This window comes from Engraulis encrasicolus, chromosome 6 (genome assembly GCF_034702125.1).
Source record: "Engraulis encrasicolus isolate BLACKSEA-1 chromosome 6, IST_EnEncr_1.0, whole genome shotgun sequence".
NCBI classification, from domain to species: domain Eukaryota; kingdom Metazoa; phylum Chordata; class Actinopteri; order Clupeiformes; family Engraulidae; genus Engraulis; species Engraulis encrasicolus.
In genome coordinates, this window is record NC_085862.1 from 22,544,542 (window position 1) to 22,565,078 (window position 20,537).

The 20,537-nt window shown below is 39.3% G+C and overlaps 1 protein-coding gene across 2 annotated transcripts; it reads right to left on the bottom strand.

Moving 5' to 3' along the window:
• Positions 1–252: 252 nt before the first annotated feature.
• nrd1b (nardilysin b (N-arginine dibasic convertase)) lies at positions 253–19,877 on the bottom strand. 2 transcript variants are annotated; one of them, XM_063200957.1, is made up of 31 exons: positions 19,775–19,877; positions 18,827–18,958; positions 18,518–18,737; positions 18,348–18,429; positions 16,932–17,085; positions 16,396–16,469; positions 14,199–14,294; positions 13,708–13,830; positions 12,479–12,536; positions 12,292–12,365; positions 12,036–12,105; positions 11,489–11,566; positions 11,047–11,167; positions 10,698–10,756; positions 9,531–9,585; positions 8,797–8,901; positions 8,449–8,572; positions 7,635–7,721; positions 7,414–7,533; positions 6,917–6,968; positions 5,840–5,990; positions 4,815–4,942; positions 4,536–4,698; positions 3,502–3,533; positions 3,145–3,283; positions 2,750–2,797; positions 2,457–2,509; positions 2,214–2,297; positions 1,568–1,775; positions 1,035–1,124; positions 253–651 (listed from the first exon to the last, which is right to left on the bottom strand). In XM_063200957.1, the coding sequence occupies exons 1-31, from the start codon at positions 19,807–19,809 to the stop codon at positions 421–423; spliced, it is 3,246 nt and encodes a 1,081-aa protein (XP_063057027.1). In that variant the 5' UTR covers positions 19,810–19,877; the 3' UTR covers positions 253–420. The 2 variants fall into 2 exon arrangements, with proteins under 2 accessions (XP_063057027.1, XP_063057028.1); XM_063200958.1 differs by lacking the exon at positions 19,775–19,877 and having other exon boundaries at positions 18,827–19,309.
• Positions 19,878–20,537: the final 660 nt, after the last annotated feature.

Consider the following 20,537-nt stretch of genomic DNA (forward strand, 5'->3'; position numbering starts at 1 on the left):
GTTTCACAATGCCCTTTCAAAATACAGTACTTGATAATGTCCTGACAATGTAGGCCTACGAAATGACATATCAGCTTAACAAAAATAATACATTTAAACAAAAATAGGTTAGCATGATGTAAAGGAGTCATAAACAATTTGACATTCAAGACCACATAGTCAGTGACCTGGTTCAACTTTACCAAGCAAATACTGGCAATATAGTAGTACCAGCTTCACAAAATACTTCTTCAGTTAAGCTGCAATCCAACGTGACTTGAGTGGTGTTTATTTCTAGAAATTCTTGCTCTTATAATTTCTGTCTTTATTGACTTGAACATTCAAGAACATCTTTAGTGGTTCGATCCTATTGTAGCAGAAATAGACAGGTGGATAACAGTCAGTCTGAAACAAATGTAGTTGGGGGGGAGAGGGCTCTTCTCATTTAAGAATCTTGTGGTATGGATAGAGGGTGAGAGACGCGGTGAACTGGCGGATGTTGTCGATCATGGTGATGTCGGAGAGCAGAGAGGAGGGCTCCAGGAAGGTGAGTTTGTTGACTTCTCCATATGCGGAAATTGTTGATGCCTTCTCTCCAAGTTGAGTCGTTGACGGGCAACTGGACTCATCGACCTCGGGCTTGTCTCCCTCTGCCTCTCCAAAACCAACCACCTGGCCAAATGGTAAAAGAGCAGAAGAAAAAGATGTGTGATGCATGTGTGATGTACAGAGGTTGGACAATGAAACGTGATCAATTGCACATTGCACCAGTAAGAGCGGAGTGTGAAGATTCTATTTACAGGGTAAGAGCACAGTTTTGCTCAAAATATTGCAACAACTTTATGGATGACATATCAGGGGAAATTCTCGCTAACTTTTTTGCTTGCGGGCTGCATACTGACAGACCAAGCTTCTTCAAGGGTCAATACAAAATGAGGAGCACTTGTTTCTAACCAGTAACTAGCGAAACATAAACTTTTTTTGAATCTCGAAACGTGCAGGCTGTCCGCTACTTTGCTTGGTGATACCATTAGCAAACGTGCTCAATTACTCACATGAATGCTGAGTCGCTTGCTGTTGCTTTGCCTGTGCTCCATGTACCAGTTTAGTAGATCAGCTTTGGTGATGCGCTTCAGAGCCTCTATCTGTGAACCAAAACACAAAGATAGCAAAGTTTTGTTGAACAAAATATAGGAGATAACGTTCTCATCAACAGAATGTGACCTTGTTTCACAGAAAACAAAATGTTTCAATTGTCTCTTTCCTCTTCCCTTACTCTCAAAAAGGGTACTTTCGGACCCATGGGTGTAATTTTAGGTGTGGATGGTGGGGACATGCCCATACCACTTTTGAGGTACCTAGCTCGTCCCCACCACTTTTTCAACAATATAATGCAAAAATAGTGTAACTAAACAATTAGCCATATTAATGCCCCCACCGCTTTCCAAGCCAGGCCTACATTTCCATTGCACTAGTCAGAAAAATGGACGATATAGCAAACTGGTCGATGCCTTTTTCTAACTGTTTAGCTTGGGATTTAGCTTGGGAAACGATATTAAAGGCAGGACTGGCTTCCTCTGTACTGTACCTCCTTGCTGAGTCGGTCAAAGACGTACTGCTGAGTCACCACTTCAAACCAGTTGCGGTCCACTTCCTCCCCCAGATGGGTGTCCTCGCACTCCTTCAGCTTAATCAGGGCGGTCACCTGCATCTCAAACGCCTCGTCGCTCAGGTTCATCAGCTTCTCACCAAAGCTTACCAGGAACTCCTCCACTTTGGACTCGACAAAATCGGTTCTGGGACATTTTAAAGGTAGAATTTGTAAATTCAATTATTTATTTTGAAAATGTATGCTGCCCATTCACAGTTCAATGTTTTCGTGAATAATGAAATAATGTAATGGACTAATATTTATTGGTTTGACGAAAGTATGTTTTGCAGCCAAAGATGTCTATGACTGGTCATTCCAAATGGGGGACATGGAGAAAATCTACCTATTCATGAATGTATTCATGTAAAGTGTACAATTTCATTAAATCATAATGAATACTTGAAAAATCGATGGAAGTGGTAAATATACATGAAAAAGATAACATTTGTAAATGAGCAGCATACATTCTGGAAATCAGAGATACAGATTCTGTATGTTACAAAAATAACTTGGCAACGTTAACAGTTTTACACATACATCATGCATGCAAATAATTGAAAATGAAATAAAGAGGCAAACTCACGAAAACTTTGTCGCTTGTGTCTCGACTGTAATAGAGAATCCAAGGACACCGGAGGTGTTACGGCAGAGGGGGTAAACCTGATATCTAAAAGGACAGAGATCAGATGACTATGAAAATATGTAGCTATGATGGAAAGCTGGATATTAGGCTGAAAGAGGACTCTGTATATTGCAAATATTGTTAAGCAAACACAACATGCTTCCATTTTGAAGTTCAATTCACTTCTGAGTTTCAGACACTGACCCTAGTGTTTCCTTTGTCCTCAAGAAATCAAAGCACGGTTCCTCCATGTGCATCTAAGAAATAAGAAAGAAAGAAAGAAAGAAAGAAAGAAAGAAAGAAAGAACTAACATGTAATTATAGCATTAAAAAAAGTAATGCTAGAATTCTCATGTCTCCTTTCACTGGCATGCCATCATTGTACTATTCCATACCACATTATACTGTTTGTATGATTATTATTGGAATTGCAGCATGTGTTTACATGATGGAATTGAGATTGTATTGGAGTCTGGTCTGAGGAATCTACAACTTACCACTAGTAACTCCATCAGGGTGTGTTCCCATAAATTCTTCCTGCCTGACTAGAAGAGATAAAACACACATTACTATCCAAAATGAAACAAAACAATCTATAAAAATAGGGAAACAGGAAGAAGTTAAAAAAAAAGAAAAAAAAAAAAAAAAAAAAAAAAAAAAAAAAAAAAACATGTTGGCTACAGCAGTGCCATGGTGTAGTGAGCTAAGTTGCAATACCATTCAGTAAATCTGGGGACCTAACGTCAATTCCCAATCCTTCTCCATCTTTATCTACCCCTCATTTCCTGTCACTTTGTCTCACTATAGGCTACTGTCATAAAAAGTCACAGGAGCCAAAAGCAAAAAGCAAACAAACAAAAATAAACAAAACAAAACATGAAGGCTAGGTTACCTGGAAGTACACTGTGACCTCAGAGTTGGCATCCCCCTTGTTCAGGGAACGGACTTTGCATATGTGGTGTTTCCCTGGCAGCTCTACCACGCGGAACAGAACCGGAGCCTCAACTGTCAGTGGGCTGAACTGAAGTTTGCTGCAGGAGACAGAACAGGACAGAACACAGGGCACAGTTGAAGATTAAAGATGTGGAATATGGAACGTAAAACATGATCTGGATTTCAAAGAAACACTGCCATCTAGTGACTTGTGTACAGTTTTGGTGGCAAGACAGCCTAACAATTTCCATTATCCTGTATGCCAGCATATTAGAAAGAATTGAATGTAAAGGGACAAATTAGCATTATCACTTACTTAATTAAATATTCCAGGAACTCCTTGGATTCCTGGTGGAAGGAAATACAGTGTAGAGTACAAGGTGCAGTTATCGGGTAAATTATTATACATATAAATTATGCCAGCGCTATACATATAAAATTATATGGTTGAATTTCTTTATTGTATAGTGATTGGCAAACAATGTACCTACTGTTTGTGCTAAATCAGTGTGATTCTTTTAAATGAGCTACAGTTGTGTTCATACTGTAAGCTTACAGGCCCGGGCAAAATGTATGGTTTCTTAGCTAGTTTTCAGAGGATATGAAAGATAACATTGCTATTGATTGCCAAAACATTTGTCCATTCAAGGGTGGATGGATTTGAACCAAGGTACACTTGAATAGATCCATTTCACAAATGTAATGTCTATGAAGCTCAGCTGTTTGGAATATCTAACACTTTCCGTATGCTCCGGAATAGAGAAAGACTACTGTACCATTCAACAAAAACAAGTCAGAAACCAGTTATAATTTTCTATTGCCGATGTGCAGGCTTTCTAATATCTGTCAGAGAGGAGAGAAACAGCATTTCAACTGTATGTCCTGGAAAACAAAAAGGTTGGTCTTTCAACTCTTACTTGGTGCGTTTACCAAAAAAAAAAAAGTTTTAAAAAATGCAGGCGCCCACAAGGCTCCTGTCATATACCTAATACAAAAAAAAAATAAAAAATTAAGTCTGTGGACATAAACTGGAGCAAACTTTTTTGACTTAAATATACTGTATATTACATGCCTCATTTTTTACTTTATACTCTACTAGTGCAGAGCCCGGTGGATCTTTTTGACCCTATTTGCCCGTCATGAAAAGAGGTGGTGATAATAACTGTTGTTCTACATTCACCAATATGTAGTCCTATTGGTATCACTGTAGTATGTGTGTGTTATATATTTACCTCCGCCAGGAGGTTAGTGATTGCCCGAGTTACATGCCTCATTCTTTTACTTTACACTATACACATTATAGGGAGGTCATCACCCTGCTGGGACATATTTGCATATTAAGGCACTCACTGCACTGGTAGAGTTGCCTTGTACCAAACCCTCCACATACAGCTCAGACTTCAGACTTTTGACGAAGTTCATGAGATCGTCCACGCTCAGACCCTCCATGAGAGCCTCGTACTTCTGCATCATCGACCAACGACAGTGTTCCAGGATCAGAAGGCGTACGTCTCTGGGGAAGGGGGGGGGGGGGGGGGCATAACCATTACCTTGGCTTTACTGGAAAAAATGAAGGTATTCTACATTTTTCTGCACAAAAAGGGGAGAGGAGGCAAGTGGTCGACTCACTTGCCAAGTCTCTCAGGGTTGATGAGGACGTTGAAGTAGGATTTCTTCAGCTGCTCCACAAACATTGTAAACACGTTCAGGGAAGTACTGAAGTCAGCCAGGTAGTCCACGATGAGTTGTAGCAGCAGCTGGGAAACCATGACAATGTTGCATTAGCCCAAACAAAGAGGTATGATTGACTCATAAATTACTACATACATTCGCTATTAATTATTTCACTATTTTTAGTAGTTCATTTCCAGAGGTGCCAATCCCAGGTTCAGAAAGTAAAAACCCTGCAACAAATTGGATGCAACCAGCTCAGAGTCAGCTGATCATATTGATTATTCAAGAGAGGTAGACCAGCTGCCATTGACGTCACTTGTGTTAGAAGGAAACTGTGGCGGGATTTTTAATTTCTAGAACCAGAATTGACCGGAAATTGATCTCATTTCCAGAAATGATAATGCCCATTTGCAAATATCACCTTTGACATGAATATTTACTAGTCTACCAATCTATAAGTATTGTCTTGGAATTGTACACTTTTCATTCATACAGGAATAGTTGGAGCGTCTCCATGCAAAAGCTGCCATTTTGAATTAACAGTCAGAGGTGCTGCGACTAAATATTAGTTTGGGGGTGTGCATATTTACGTATGCAACAATGTTAATTCAAGTTTCTTATTTTACATTCTTAGCCTTTAAAGCATTGAGTTTGTTTTTAAATTGCACTGTGCAGGTTATAGTTTTTATTAAAGATGAAAAAGTTGTGGAATTATTCCTGTAAATTTTTTGCATCACAAAAACCTGCCATTTGAACAGGGGTGTATTAGACTCTTATCTACTGTATTCACTTGGGGTACATTCAGGAAACAAAAAAAAACAAATTTGTGAATAAGCAGCATAAAATAAACAACTTAAATTACACACTTTAAATAGTTTTGAGCAATAATTTAACATAGCATATTAGATAAATAGTATGGTATGCTATTTTTAAAAGCAACAACACATGTCCCACTATCCACCAGTGTGGTGTCAACATACAGGTAGTTTGTGGTTGAAGCCCTTCACCCGGATGATCAGGCCGTGCTCCCCCGCCACCAGCTTGTACTCCAACTGGGCCACATCCGCATCATACGCCGGCTCAGCAAGATTGTGCGCCAGGATATTTACAAAGATGTCAAACAGTACCAGACTGGTAAAGGAGAAATGGGAAGACAGTAACACAAGTATATAAATGAGGATAGTCAAGACACAACTTGGGCTATTTCACTATTTCTTCTACAGTGAGGTAAGAAGGAAGAATAAAGATACTCTTATTCCTCTCCTGTTGGTATTTATTGTTTTAGTTAATTCAATTTACAAGGCAAAATTGTACTGTAACAAAAGATCAAAGTACAAAAGACAAGATTTATAGTAAAGTAACAAAGAAGAGAGATATCAAAGGGTCGATGTAACACGTGAATTTTGTTGGACGCTATGGAATGGACTTCAGTGACCTCTTCTGGCTATTCTGAGAATGGTCACTGCAGTTCTTCTTACTAATATATAGGGAAGGTGTGTTTCTATACTACGTTAACATAGTACTTCCAGCATGCCCATGTTGGTTACAGAATGTTACACTAAACTGAAAGTCAGGTTATCGCTGATATTGTAAAATGTAAGTTCAGAGTACTGACTTTGCGCGAGAGTCAGTTTAGAGCCATCTCTGAACATCTATTGTGCCAACTATGCATGTAACGTTACAATGCTAAGCCTCCCCCCAAAAAGTTGGGACCCTTGGCAACATGTGCATAAAAAGATCAAAACATTCAACCACACATAAGAGAGAAATGTGAGCAAAGACAACATATCAGCTGTTAAAACCTAGCAATAATATTGTTATGGGGGAGGATATGCTCAAAAAAGTCCAGCAAAATCCTGTGAAATGTTGTAAAACAGTGTAGCCTGGCACTCACTCTTGATCATTAACGCATTAATAGAATAAAACAAGACAATAGTGTATAAGAAAGCAAACATATCTGGGGGCAAAATAATTTTTGCATTTATGTACTGCATGTCTATTAGTGATCTATGCATATAGTACCCACTATTCGGGAAATGATCCATTGCAATACTTACTTTGCTGGGCTTTGCTGAATGATTGGCGTCAGCAGATATAAACGCACATATGCTGAAACAAAATAATAATAATATATATAATAATATAATAATAATATAAATATATAAATATATATATATATATATATATATATATATAGAAAGAAGAGTTCATCCAGGCACTCCAAAATAAGGTGTCCAAACGGGAAGTTACATTAAAAAGCCTTTAATGGTACTGGGCTGGGGTTATATTAAAAAGTCGACATGTTTCGACCTGACCAGGTCTTCATCAGGGCCAGGTTATATATATATATATATATATATATATATATATATATATATATATATATATATATATATATATATATATATATATATATATATATATATATATATAATAAATTTTTTTATTGCAGACTAGTGTCTGTATGATGTTTCACAATAACACAAAGCATGCACACGCACAGAGAGACCACAAAACATACTGTACATGACCAAATTCCATGTACAATACTAACCTTTAGGTATCTTAAACTTGTTGTCCTTCTTAAACCACAGGCTGCCTCGTTTTGTGTCTAACACTCTGACTGGGAATACAGTATCAGAGCAGTCGGATGTTTTCAGAGCAAAATCCGTAGCTGTTTAAAAAGAGAAAGAAAGTTATCTTTCTGACTTCAAAATATTTCAATATTGTTGATATTTTCCTCTTTGGATTTCTGTGTTCTTGAGTCACACAAACCAATGAACTTGTTTTCAAAAGGAAGATGGAGGTCAGAGTTCGCTTCAAAATCCCCAGCCCAGCGGCTTCTCCACTTCTGAGGTATGTCTGTAGCGAGAAAAAAGGTTTACAAAACATTTACAAAAAATATTATGCATTCATTTATTAATAATTGTTGAGTTGTAGATGAATAATTAAATCTGTGAGGATGAATTATAAAATCCCTACAACAGACACAACTTATAGTACCGTGTGTAGCAAATAAACAGAACAATACCACCAAGATCTTACAATGTCATTAAAGAAAAATTAAAAATTTAAAAAATTCTATTATTGGTAACGGGATAAGGATATAAGGATAAGGATATAACGGCTTACTCAAGTGTGTACTCTAAATTACAGCAGGTAAGTTGATGTGTTTTTGGTAAAGGGCGTTATCTTTATTACAAGCTCATTACTATATTTGATTAGATATTTTTCTCTTAACGTGACAGTCGGTTCATATTATTATTATTATTATTATTATTATTATTATTATTAACTACTATGGTCCACCATAAGACCTTAAAAGGTACAAATTCCCTATTGCTCTTCATCAGCAGACTGGCCACACCACCATGTACTGTAGTGCATTCAACTGACTGCAATACTCACATATGTCATAAACAAATGTCTGATAAGCTAGTCTAATTGTCACACTTTTCTTTTGTTGAGAGGAGTCAGATAACTGCCAGTCACAACATATTTGAGACCAAAATTGCGATACTATTATGTAAGCTGACCATATAAGTCATTAAAAGTTCCAAAAATGTTTTGAAGGCAGGATCTGTCTCACCTTCTACTCTGTACTGAGCACCAAACCACTTCTCCTTGCAGTCCCACTGGTTGTCATGCTCAGGAGACAGCAGGATGAAGTTGGCCTTGTCTGGAGTCATGAGGGTCAAAGCCGCACTGATGACCTGCAGAGAATTGAATGAACAAATCTTTTAGATTTCACATTTTGAATATGTTTTCATCTATTTACTGAAAAAAATCAGCAACACAGTCTATAGTATCTTCTGATAGGAGGCCATGCTTGACTAGAAAAAAAACTATCCATTTGTGGTAAAGTTTAAACAAAATGGCTGTGGTAAAAAAAACCCATCTCCTCATGACTAGTGAAATGCTGTTTGTGTCACATTACCTTTGGATCATACTCAAACATCAGCTGATCTCCAGTCAAGAAGTCCTCCTTAGGATAGAGCTGCATGTTCTCACAGACATTCTCCACAAACTCAATTGGATCTGACTGTTCAAAAGATGAGTTGTGTTAAATTGATTATGTAAAGACAAACTGAATTTAGAGTTAACTATAAACTGTACATTCTCAGGCCATAGCAGAAATTATGCATAATAATAACATTGAAGGACAAGTGTACTATTTTGAATATTAATCCCCTTTTCTGAGTTGCCGGCAATGTTTTGGAGTCTCTCTCACTGTTTATTTTTTTATGTTTGCTGCTGTCTCCGTTGTTTGGCTATTTTGGATTTTGTCTCAACCGGCATTACAGTAGAATGGCAGATATGGACATATCCAAATATGTTCTTGAAATCACCCTAAACATTTGTTTTCAAAAATATGCATCTCACCAAGTACCTAGGGGTGTCCACTGGCATTCTCTAACAAGTTTGAACGCAAAATAAGTATTCGGTCATGTTTTATTCGGCATTTGGTTTTATTTTGGCAAAAACATTTATTTACAAAATGCTGCATAAAACAAAAAGAGAGGGGGACTCACCGCAGACAGCTCAGAAGGGGCTGTTCAAAATAGTGCACTTGTCCTTTTAGTTAGGTTTATAGTGTGAATGAGTGACAGGAGGATACATGGTATACAAAACTGAGCAAACACTGAGACTCAGAGGCAGAAAGTAAGTCACCTGTTCTTGAAAATGAAACTCGTTTGCTTCAATCTTCTGAATTTCAGAGTAAATCCTGGAGAGAGTGAACCATAAGGAAGATTTTAGATTTTAGTAACAGTCAGCATTTCTATTGTGCTTGGTTTCTAGTAATCTCAAAGGATAAACTGTAAAAATAACATAAAACATTGGTTATTCAAATACAGATAATAATAATGTACAAAATGCATATTCCCAGCACAAAGGGTGAGGGAGTAGGAGAGCCTGTTCTTCCTACTGCTGAGGGAATCCATACTGCACCCTTAAAGGAGCACTCCTGCCAATTTCAATGTGCTGTTGTATTGCTCACGCTACCCTTGACTTGTCAGTACCCGGTGACGCCGCAGATTTTGGCCCAGACCTTTCCGAAATATGAGCTATTCTAATGGGGGCAACTTTTGTTTACATTTTTTTTAAAAATGAGCATAAGCCTACTCCAAATATTTTCCCAAAAGGGATCACTGTTTGCTAGCTGTCTGCTGATGTTGTATAACCTTTCGGATGTTTTTGGGAATAAATAAAAATGTTTTTATGAAATGTAAACAAAGAGCTGCCCCCATTACAATGACCAAGATCTCGGAAAAGGCTGAAGAAGAAGAAAAAAAAAGCTCAGGTACTGACAAGTCCAGGGTAGTGTGAGCATTACAACTGCATGTTGAAATTGACCGAACTGGTCCTTTAAGCCAGGCTCAAACTACACAACTATCGGCCCGATTCTCGGCCGAAAACACCCCTTACGACAATCAGTGGAACGTTACCCCCCAGGACCATTGCATGCGATTGTCGGGAAAGATTTCCTCGTCATGTGCGACATTCTAAGATAGAACTTTGGCAGCTCAACGAGTCGGCGATCGCAAATCGTAGAAATCAAACAGTGTTTGATATTTGCGACTGGAAATAGAACGTCGTGCAATTGTCTCTGTGTTTGCGATCTGTGATAAGATTGACAGTTGCGATTCTCTTCATGTGTGTGCCGCATCCCGACGTCAAACTCAGGCACAAAATCGGGAGTCGTGTAGTTGGAGCCAGGCTTTACGATGTGAAGGACAACTCCCTAACAATTGGGCTAAGGTTGCCTGGCAAATTACAATTGAAATAGCCGGTCATACATTCATTTTGCCTTTCTCTCATGTCATTCAGTCAGTTCACCTTTCTTGTGGCCCCATCACCTGCATCATCTTCATATACTGAAAGACCAAGTCAGCCACCTAAAGTAGACATGTAGCATTAATATCAGCGATACTGCCAGTAAGTCAGAATCATTCACAAGCGAAGTAAAACTTCAAGATGTGTGTGTGTGTGTGTGTGTGTGTGTGTGTGTGTGTGTGTGTGTGTGTGTGTGTGTGTGTGTGTGTGTGTGTGTGTGTGTGTGTGTGTGTGTGTGTGTGTTTGAACCAACTGTAAACTAAAGCATCTTTGGGTACCATGAAAAGCACTGTAAAAACTGATGTCTTATTATCATTATCATTATTATTATTAACAAATATAATTTACTCACCTCAAAGACATTTTGGAAGCCCTTGCTTGTCAGGTTTATTGAGACGGAGAAGATGGAATAGGTGGTGTTTTGGTCAAAGCCTGTTTCACTGTTCCCGCCAGACAGTGCCACAGCCCAGCACCTGCACAGAGCAACAGTGTGAAAAAAACAACACACACACACACACACACACACACACACACACACACACACACACACACACACACACACACACACACACACACACACACACACACACACACACACACACACACACACACACACACACACACACACACACACACACACACACAGAATTGGGCACACAGATGGACCTGTTTGACAGTACAACTGTGTCTGAATATTAACTTGTTCAAACATATTACATGCAAGTTGCCTTGTTGTTGTTCTCCCGCTACATACTGCATTATGTGGTGAGCGTTTTGCATTCAGTATGACTCACCTTTTTCGTAGTTGTGAGAGGATGCCCCCAGCACCCTCATGTCCTATCAGCCAGGATAAATAGTGCAGAGGCTTCACCCTGCAGAACCAAACACATAACACTATAGTGCAGAGGCTAGAGCAGAAGACAAGGTCACGAGCTGCCAGTTAAGGAGTTGGAGCTGTGTCTAAAAGGGTCACAGGTACAGTTCCTTTCTCACACCTACAAGTGAGTGAGTAGCCTGGGGGAGGGGAATGACCAGCACTCCCTGCCAGACTCCCATGGGACTAACTTACCCTGAGCATAACCTAACCTACTTCTACAATCATTTCAGCCATGGGTAAAATGCAAACACAGAATTTCTTTATTTGTGTGCTTGATGGGTGTTGGTAATGCTGAGCGATAAAATGTTCAATGCTCACATTGTGGATAGTGAGACCTACATCAGTATAGCGTGCGTTTGTAGGTTATTTTCTGATCCCTCCCCATCTCTCGTCATGTCTGATTGATAGGATAGGAAGGTGTAAACGCCTAAAATCTAATTTTAAAAGGATTTTACTCAACTCACCTATAGTGGACGGCTTGAGGTGGTAATGCCCAAGTGATATTCAGAGCATGGACTTTCCTCACAGGTACCACTGTTGACCAAATACATTTAAGTTTCAAATAATTTTTGGTTCACAGACAGCCATGATGTATACATTTCTTTGCCTTTGTTTTTCTTTTTAAAAGAAGTAGGTAAGCAAGTGAGTAAGTACGGTAAGTAAGTGAGCAAGTAAGTAAGTAAGTAAGCAAGCAAGTGGATAACTACAGTAAAGGGTTACCTCTGTACATCTTGTTGAAAGCAGGTGTATCAAATGGATCTTTCAGGTGAGAGAAGTCTGGCTGAGACTGTCCACTGATGGAATGTAAAAAAAAGTTTATGACAAAAGAAATAAAAAAGAACATTACAGTCATATCATATTTTATGTACATTTATCTCTATTTTCTAAAAAAAGGTGCAGAACATACTTGTTTGGGATTTTGCTGAAGATCTCCCTAACCCATTCCTCAAGGGTGTCCAACTTCTCTGTGGAGAAATTCAGGAACAGAAGGATAAGTCAGTACAGGTCACAGACACATTCCCAAAACGGCTAAGACAAGAAACAAGATACAAGGACATAATGCCTCAGTTATTAGGTATTAGTTTGTTGAGTGTTTATGGGTCAGTGACATTTTATAGTAATTGACGTCAGGTAATGAAACCAGAGTCAATGAAACTATTAATTACATGAATTGTTTAATTATTGACAACTTATTTACAAGCAATGAATATGCTTCTTAGATAATCCAGCAATAACAATAACAAAAATCATGATAGGGTATCTTCATAAGAAGCTTAACTTTAAATTAGAAATGTCACAATACACAATGTCCCATATATGTATGCAGTTTAAATAATTTTAAAGTAGGTTTTTTTATTAAAATCCATGCAATTTAAAAAGTGTAATAGAATTCAAATGTTATATTGTTTGATCCGCACCAAGTCTCAAACTGTTGTCCCAAAGTCTATGCTATGGGGCCTGCAACAGTCCCCAAAACAAAAGAAATGTGTATGATTCGTATTGTGAATACAAAATGTCTGTAAATTCTAGTACTCTTTGGAAAGCACATGAATTTTAATAACTGTCTATTTTATAGTGATTCAAGGGGTGTAAATCTTTGTCACGCCCTGTGAATACAGTAGCCTACGCCCTGTGAATACAGTAGCCTACATACACACAACCTACTTGAGTTTTGACAGGTTTTTCTACACGATTTTGACTGGTGTACACTGTATGATTTTTGTCGTGTCTACTGATAATATTAGATTCAGACGCTGACGTCTTGGTTGGGAGGCTATCCACACCGCACACAAGACTGTGCGTTGTAAAGAATCGAGTGTCTGTCTCTTGTCTGCCAAAAGTCATCTTAGTAACAATAGTAGCCAAATTTCTAAAGCATGACAAAGTTGATATTGCAGAGGCACTCTGTGTTTTTATTCCCATGATATTCGACTCCAGAAAAACTTCTAAAACTGTAACATGCTAGTCTTTTTGTCAGGCTGCCGTATTTCTATCCATAGCTACCATATATCCATCCATGTCATGTCATGCTCGACCTTTTTGAAAATCTGGTACGGTGCTGGAAATTAGTTGCTTACAAAATTGTACAATGTGCACCAGCCATAAAATATTTGTTATTGACCCTGGATGTGATACCTCTGGACTGGACAACCAGGGTCATGAAGTGGGCTGAGTAATATCTCTTCCAAAATTCCCTCAAACGGTTGTAGGTGTTGATACCCTTCTCCTTGGGTTCATGTTTTAATGTCTGAGCATTTCCTGCGGAAACAAAAAACAATATACAAAAGTTTCTTCATCCCTAGTGTTATACACACACAGAACATTCATTTCTCAAATTACACACACACACACACACACACACACACACACACACACACACACACACACACACACACACACACACACACACACACACACACACACACACACACACACACACACACACACACACACACACACACACACACACACACACACAGACTTCAATCAAAGACAATTTTCTGGCATGGTGACATGTTAGATATAATAAAGATTTTTTTTAATTTGAAAAATTTAAAAACACACACACACACACACAAGTAATGGTCATCCTATGGGAGAAACAAAGAACCAACTGAAAGACTCACCCCAGCAGAATTTGCTCATCACATGGTTTGGTTTGGCGAGACTTCCAAACAGCATTTCTTTCCTTTGACTGTCTGATGGTCGAGCAAGCTGATACTCTGCAAGGCAGCACACATCACGCACCTCAATTTACAGAGATCCCAATCCACAACCCTACTCATCCACTCCTATCCTCCTTCTTCTGGAAAAAATAACCCAGTCTGGATTTGAACCTGTAGAAACTAGAGACTAACTTGCAGTTACTAGAGAAGTACTATATACCACCAGTTTATTATTTTTGTAAATAATATCCCCAGCGTTGTCCATAAACACCAATGCAATACGAACTGTGTGTCAATAGACCTATAGAAAGTCTTCATTTACTATTGTACAAACCCCAACTCCGGTGAAGTTGGGACGTTTGGTAAACAGTGAATAAAATCAAAATGCTATCATTTTCAAAACATTCAATCTATTCATTAGATGGGGAATAGTGAAAAGACAACATATTAAGTGTTAAAACCGAGAAAAAATATTGTTTTGGGGGACATATGTACTCATTTCTAATTTGATAAATCCAACACGTCTCAAAAGAGTTGGGACGGGGACAATAAATGGCAGCAAATGTCGAGGAAGACTACAAACAAAACAAAAGGCAACACTTAACAGTTAAATACATTAACCGATGAGATGATTTTATATAAAAAAACAGTGTTAATTCCTATCTTGGACATGATTTCACCAGCTTAAATGGTGGGTGTATTCCTTGTCATGTTTTGCAATGTTTTCCTTTCTGTAGTGCTTACAGTGTGACAGGTCTTGACCAAAAGCCCACCATTTTATCACCTGTCGGTCCTTATGATGGAGCCAAACTGTTAAAACATAGTAGAGAATGCAATTTGACCTTACTATGTGGCAGTAATCGAAGATCTCCCTTCAAAATATAATGCATGAGTGGCTTTTCATGCTGTTTAAAACCCATTTATACCATTCAGCACTGCATTTAACTCTACAGATGAGTGAGAACATCTTAACCAATGCACTACTGCAGCCGCATGCCATCATGGAGGCTGACTTTTGAAGCTAGCACTAACACAAGTTGGATGGTCCATTTTCACTGTAGCACAGGATGTGCAGTGCTCTATTATTGTCAAAAAGAATGGACTTCTACAACTTCTGCTGACTTCTGTAAGCAAAGGACAGTTTCCCATGTCTTCTGGGTCTATTTCAAGTGAGCTCAGGTGCTTAGGAGAATGTTACACCCCTGTATCATTTGCACGCATTAAGCATTCTTAATATGGTCAATTTTCAATAGATCTAGCACTCCAGGAATTAGAGTGAGACTACAGCCAATATATATTTCATGATGCCATGAACCTATACAATGATTTTAGTAACAAAAATATGTCTTATATACACTCAATCGTGGTAAATCAAAGGGAATTCAAAAATGTATGTAATAACTATGGTAATTATTCCCTTTGCATCTTTAATTCTGAGTGACTCAGCCTCTCTGTGATGATCTTATACCTGGACACCTATATTGTCCGTCAGTACAATTCATTTTGAAATGTTCTTCCTTGTTGTTTTATCTTATTTGGATGTTTACTAAATTTCACTGATCCCCGTCCCAACTTATTTGAGACGTGTTGGATTTATCAAATTAGAAATGAGTACATAAATCCCCCAAAACAATATTTTTTCTCGGTTTTAACAGTTAATATCGATTCCCGACTCGCCAGGTTGGTGGGGGGAGTAATCAACCAGTGCTCTCCCCCATCCTCCTCCATGACTGAGGTACCCTGAGCATGGTACCGTCCCACCGCACTGCTCCCCATGGGGCGCCACTGAGGGCTGCCCCCTTGCACGGGTGAGGCATAAATGCAATTTCGTTGTGTGCAGTGTGCAGTGTTCACTTGTGTGCTGTGGAGTGCTGTGTCACAATGACAATGGGAGTTGGAGTTTCCCAATGGGCTTTCACTAATATGTTGTCTTTTCACTATTCTCCATCTGATGAATAGATTGAATGTTTTGAAAATGATAGCATTTTGATTTTATTCACTGTTTACCAAACGTCCCAACTTCACCGGAGTTGGGGTTTGTATATCCCTGAAACGCTGTGCATCTGGGCTACTATGGTTTTGCCCCAATCACCACCACCGCAGATATTGTGTGTGCTAAAGCTCTATGGTGGGCACATGAGATAAGAGATGTACTCACCACTATCCACAGCCTCCACCTCCCTATCAACAGCATCCTGGATCATCAGAGGGCAAATGAAGAACTGGGCCCATCTATGGACAAAAATCAATAAAGCCCCTGGTATGTGATTATGATAACACATGCATCATCTCATTACAGTGTGCTGGTTAATGGTAGACCTGTTGAGATTTCTAAAACAAGACGCAATTGGTCTAAATATTCAAGAGGTTCCACTTCCACCACCTGCAGAGGTGCTTCTGTAGTGAGATCTACTAACACTGACCAATTTCTAGACTAGGCACTTATTCTGTGATTTAGCAAGCAATAATGCGATTGACCCAGAACTCAGGGAATAATAGTACACTATTAGAATATAACAAAATAGTGCCAAGTGTAACGCTACACTATGCTGTAAAAACTAATGTATTACTATGCTGTAACATGGTCAGTAATATGGTCAGACACTGTCCCGAGAGGAAAAAGGAATGACCAAGTTCTCTTTGAACTGTAGATGGCATACAGAGGACAGTCGCAAACTTTATTCGGGGGCTCACCTGTCCAATGCCTCTTTAAAGTACTTTCTCTGAACATCAAACTGAAAGATAGTTCTTTCACAGTCGGTTGAGGCGTTGTCACTCCCTCCATGTTTCTTCAGGAAAGCGTCAAAACCATTCTCAGCGGGGTATTTCTTGCTGCCCATAAACACCACTAAAAAAAATGACCAGATCATATTCAGCTCATGTACACTCACTGCCAAAAATATTCGCTAACCTGCCTTGAGTCACACGTGAACTTAAGTGCCATTCAATTCCTAACCCACAAGTTTCAATATGATGTTGGTCCACCTTTTGCAGATATTACAGCTATTACAACCTCAACTCTTCTTGGAAGGCTGTCCACATGATTGAGGAGAGTGTTTAGAGGAATTTTTGACCAGGTCACACAGTTGATGTTTGTCCAAAGTATTCGCCACCACTGAACTCTAGAGCAGTGGAGATGTGCTCTCTGGAGTGATGAGTCACTCTTTTCCATGTGTCAATCTGATGTATGAGTCTGGATTTTAAGGTTGCCAGGAGAACGGCACATTTTGGACTTCATTGTACCAAGTGCGAAATTTGGTGAACGTATGGTGTGGTGTCATTTTTTTGAGGATTTGGCCATGGCCACTTAATTCCACTGAAAGGAACTTTGAACACTTCAGGATACCAAAACATTTTTGACAATTCCATGCTCCCAACCTGGTGAGAACAGTTTGGAGCGGAAGGAGGTAGAGAATGCGCGCACATCAGTGGTACAGGTGCTGGACAAAATAAAGTAACTGAAGTAAATAATAGAAGTCTGCAACACTGTTAATGCTCCCAGTGATTTCAAATAAATCACTGGGAGCATTAACAGTGTTGCGGACTTCTATTATGTACAACAGTTTGGAGCGGGTCTCTTCTTCTTCCAACATGACTGTGCACCAGTGCACAAAGCAAGGTCCATAAAGACCTGGATGACAGAGTCTGGTGTGGATGAACTTGACTGGCCTGCACAGAGTCCTGACCTGAACTTGATAGAACACATTTGGGATGAATTAGAATGGCGACTGAGAGCCATGCCTTCTCGACAAACATCAGTGTGTGAGCTCACCAATGCACTTATGGAAAAATGAAGAGTTGAGGCTGTAATAGCTGCAAAAGGTGGAGCGACATCATCTTGAACCCTACGAGTTATGAATGGTATGACACTTAAGTTCATGTGTGGGTCAAGACACATTAGCAAATACTTTTGGCACTTGAGTGTATATCTGAGCAAAATCATCTCATCACAGCCCTACTGTATGCAGCCTAATATGTCATCATTCTCATCACTTATCAAATACAAATACACACAAAATATGTCTATTTGCCTATAAAATGTGTAGATTCACAATTGAATCCACTTGTGGTGTTAATTCAGATATGCCAAGGGAAAACAGAGAAGCTCACTGTGTTCGAGGAAGTGCGCTAGGCCAGGAAGCTCATCTGGGTCGCTGAAGCTGCCCACAGCAACACAAAGGGCTGCTGCCGACTAGGGAAAAAGCACAGTGAGATGATGTCAGTTTATGAAACCTTTCACGAGTTCTCCACCTTAATGGCCACGACTCGGTGTCTCAAACCTGCTTCTCAGAACTGCCTGTCTTTCCAGTCTTATGTTCTCTACTGCTGTCCACGGAGTCACCTCCCGCCTCGGAGCTCTGTCCGGAGTAATCCTCGTCATCTTCCTCACTCTCTTCCAGATCCGTGTCAGTGTCCTCTGGCCCGTCACAGGACACTCCATCGCTTCTGTTGAGATCTGATACGAGAAGCACTCTCAAACCATTTCTCAGCTCTACGTACCTGTGAACACGAACGAAGTAGCAGGAAAATGTTAGTGCCCAAGCGTGGCTGACAGACTGGTGGAATAGCGATCGAGTCACCTGCCTCACCTGTACTTCTTTGGGTCACTGGGGGACTTCGTAATTTCAAGATCTCCCAATTCTTCCTCCTCATGTTCTGCTGCGTCTCTGCTACACTGAAGCTTTACGCAGGGAGTTGGCTCCTCTCCTTGAACGGAAGAGCTAGCAGAAGTTTTGCATTTATTCATTCTGATTGGCGTGGCAAATTCGAGCGTTGAAGCGCAATCATTTGGAGAAACTATACATGCTCTTATTCTACAAGACAAGCAATGTCGGCACCAACAGCCAGCTTGCTTTCTCTACATGGCACAACTCCAGCGAGGGCGACGTTTTTTTTGCTGTTTATCGAAATAAGTAGATTATGGTGCACCATGACTGCATTTTCACTTTCTACCAAGCGTTGAATTTTCCGAATGAATAGACTAGCCTAAGCCTACCTATCACATACAGCAAGTCAGTAGGCTACACCGGCGAAACGAACAACAACCTCGCCAGCGACGCACGACCAGCTGGAAAATAAATACAAGTCTGTTCTTTAGTTTGAAGGCTGGGCTGAGACAGGGAAACTACCAAACCACTGAAAGTGTTGATCATAATTCTTGTAAGAGCGTAAGCGATTGGTTGCTACAGACTGGGCACCGAATAACGCTTACCCTCACTGGTAGTTGCTCTTGGATTTACGCGCTGCATTGACGAATAGCGAGTGAATTTACTGTAAGCTTGTTAGACCTAAGCGACTGTCTTAAATAGGCGCTCACCTAAACGCATTATATGAAGATCTACCCAAGACAACAGTAACGGACTGTATGCAGTACCATTCTGAAATACAGACTAAATAAATCACAGCATAGCCTACCTCAATAACAACCCAATAACAACAATTATTATTATTTTTAAAAAGTGTTGGGCCTTTTGATATTGCAGATGGATCAAATAGTTCAAAGGATAATTAGTTCAGATATATTAAAAAGTCAGTACCTACAGTACCCCCACCCAAAACAGCAACAGGCCATTGCCAATTCCAAGAAACCACAGGTTGAAAAACACCTGTGGTGGGTGGAGAGATGTTGACCCAGCTGCCTTTACATGTTATTGCGGCCTGCTCTGTCAAGTATGACACAATGTGATGGGTACCTATTGTTGACACATTAGAATTCTAATGTATCATAATAGGTAGGCCTAGTCATCCAACACAAGCTAAAGGTAGTTGTGCAGGTTAAACATAACTGGTGACTAATATGTATGCCTATATCATTGCAAATTTCCCTGAAATGGTGTTAGAGTACATGTATTACTGTATTTTTTAAACAGAATTTAGTGATATCACATTGGGGACTCCCCCCTCTGACAGGCAATAGAAACTCTGCCACTATTTCATATAACATTAGGCCTATGTTTTGTGGTCCCCACCAAATCAAATACGATGGATAATAGTTTAAAATTGTGTACTCCTAACAAGAAAATGGTGAAAATTATTTTGAATCTTAACCTGCACAACCACCTTTAAGTGTTTTCCAAACCTGTGGTTATTGTAAGTGGCCTGTTATCACGGCTCTATCGAGTAGGCCAATTAAATAGCCTATGGTATATAATATAATATAATATAATATAATATAATATAATATAATATAATATAATATAATAATATAATATAATAGGTAGGCCTACACGTCACAGTGTATAGTATAGACTGACGTGTAGGCCCACCTATTATGTTATGATGCATACGAATTTTGCCGTC

Excerpts from the sequence above, each read along its gene's own strand:
- nrd1b (XM_063200957.1), bottom strand. The coding sequence starts at position 19,809 with ATGGCCTGTTGCTGTTTTGGGTGGGGGTACTGTAG. Across the intron at positions 11,168-11,488 it reads CTCTCACAACTACGAAAAAG|GTGCTGGGCTGTGGCACTGT; the intron begins GTGAGTCATACT and ends TGCTCTGTGCAG. Across the intron at positions 6,969-7,413 it reads CAAGTTTAAGATACCTAAAG|CATATGTGCGTTTATATCTG; the intron begins GTTAGTATTGTA and ends ATTTTGTTTCAG.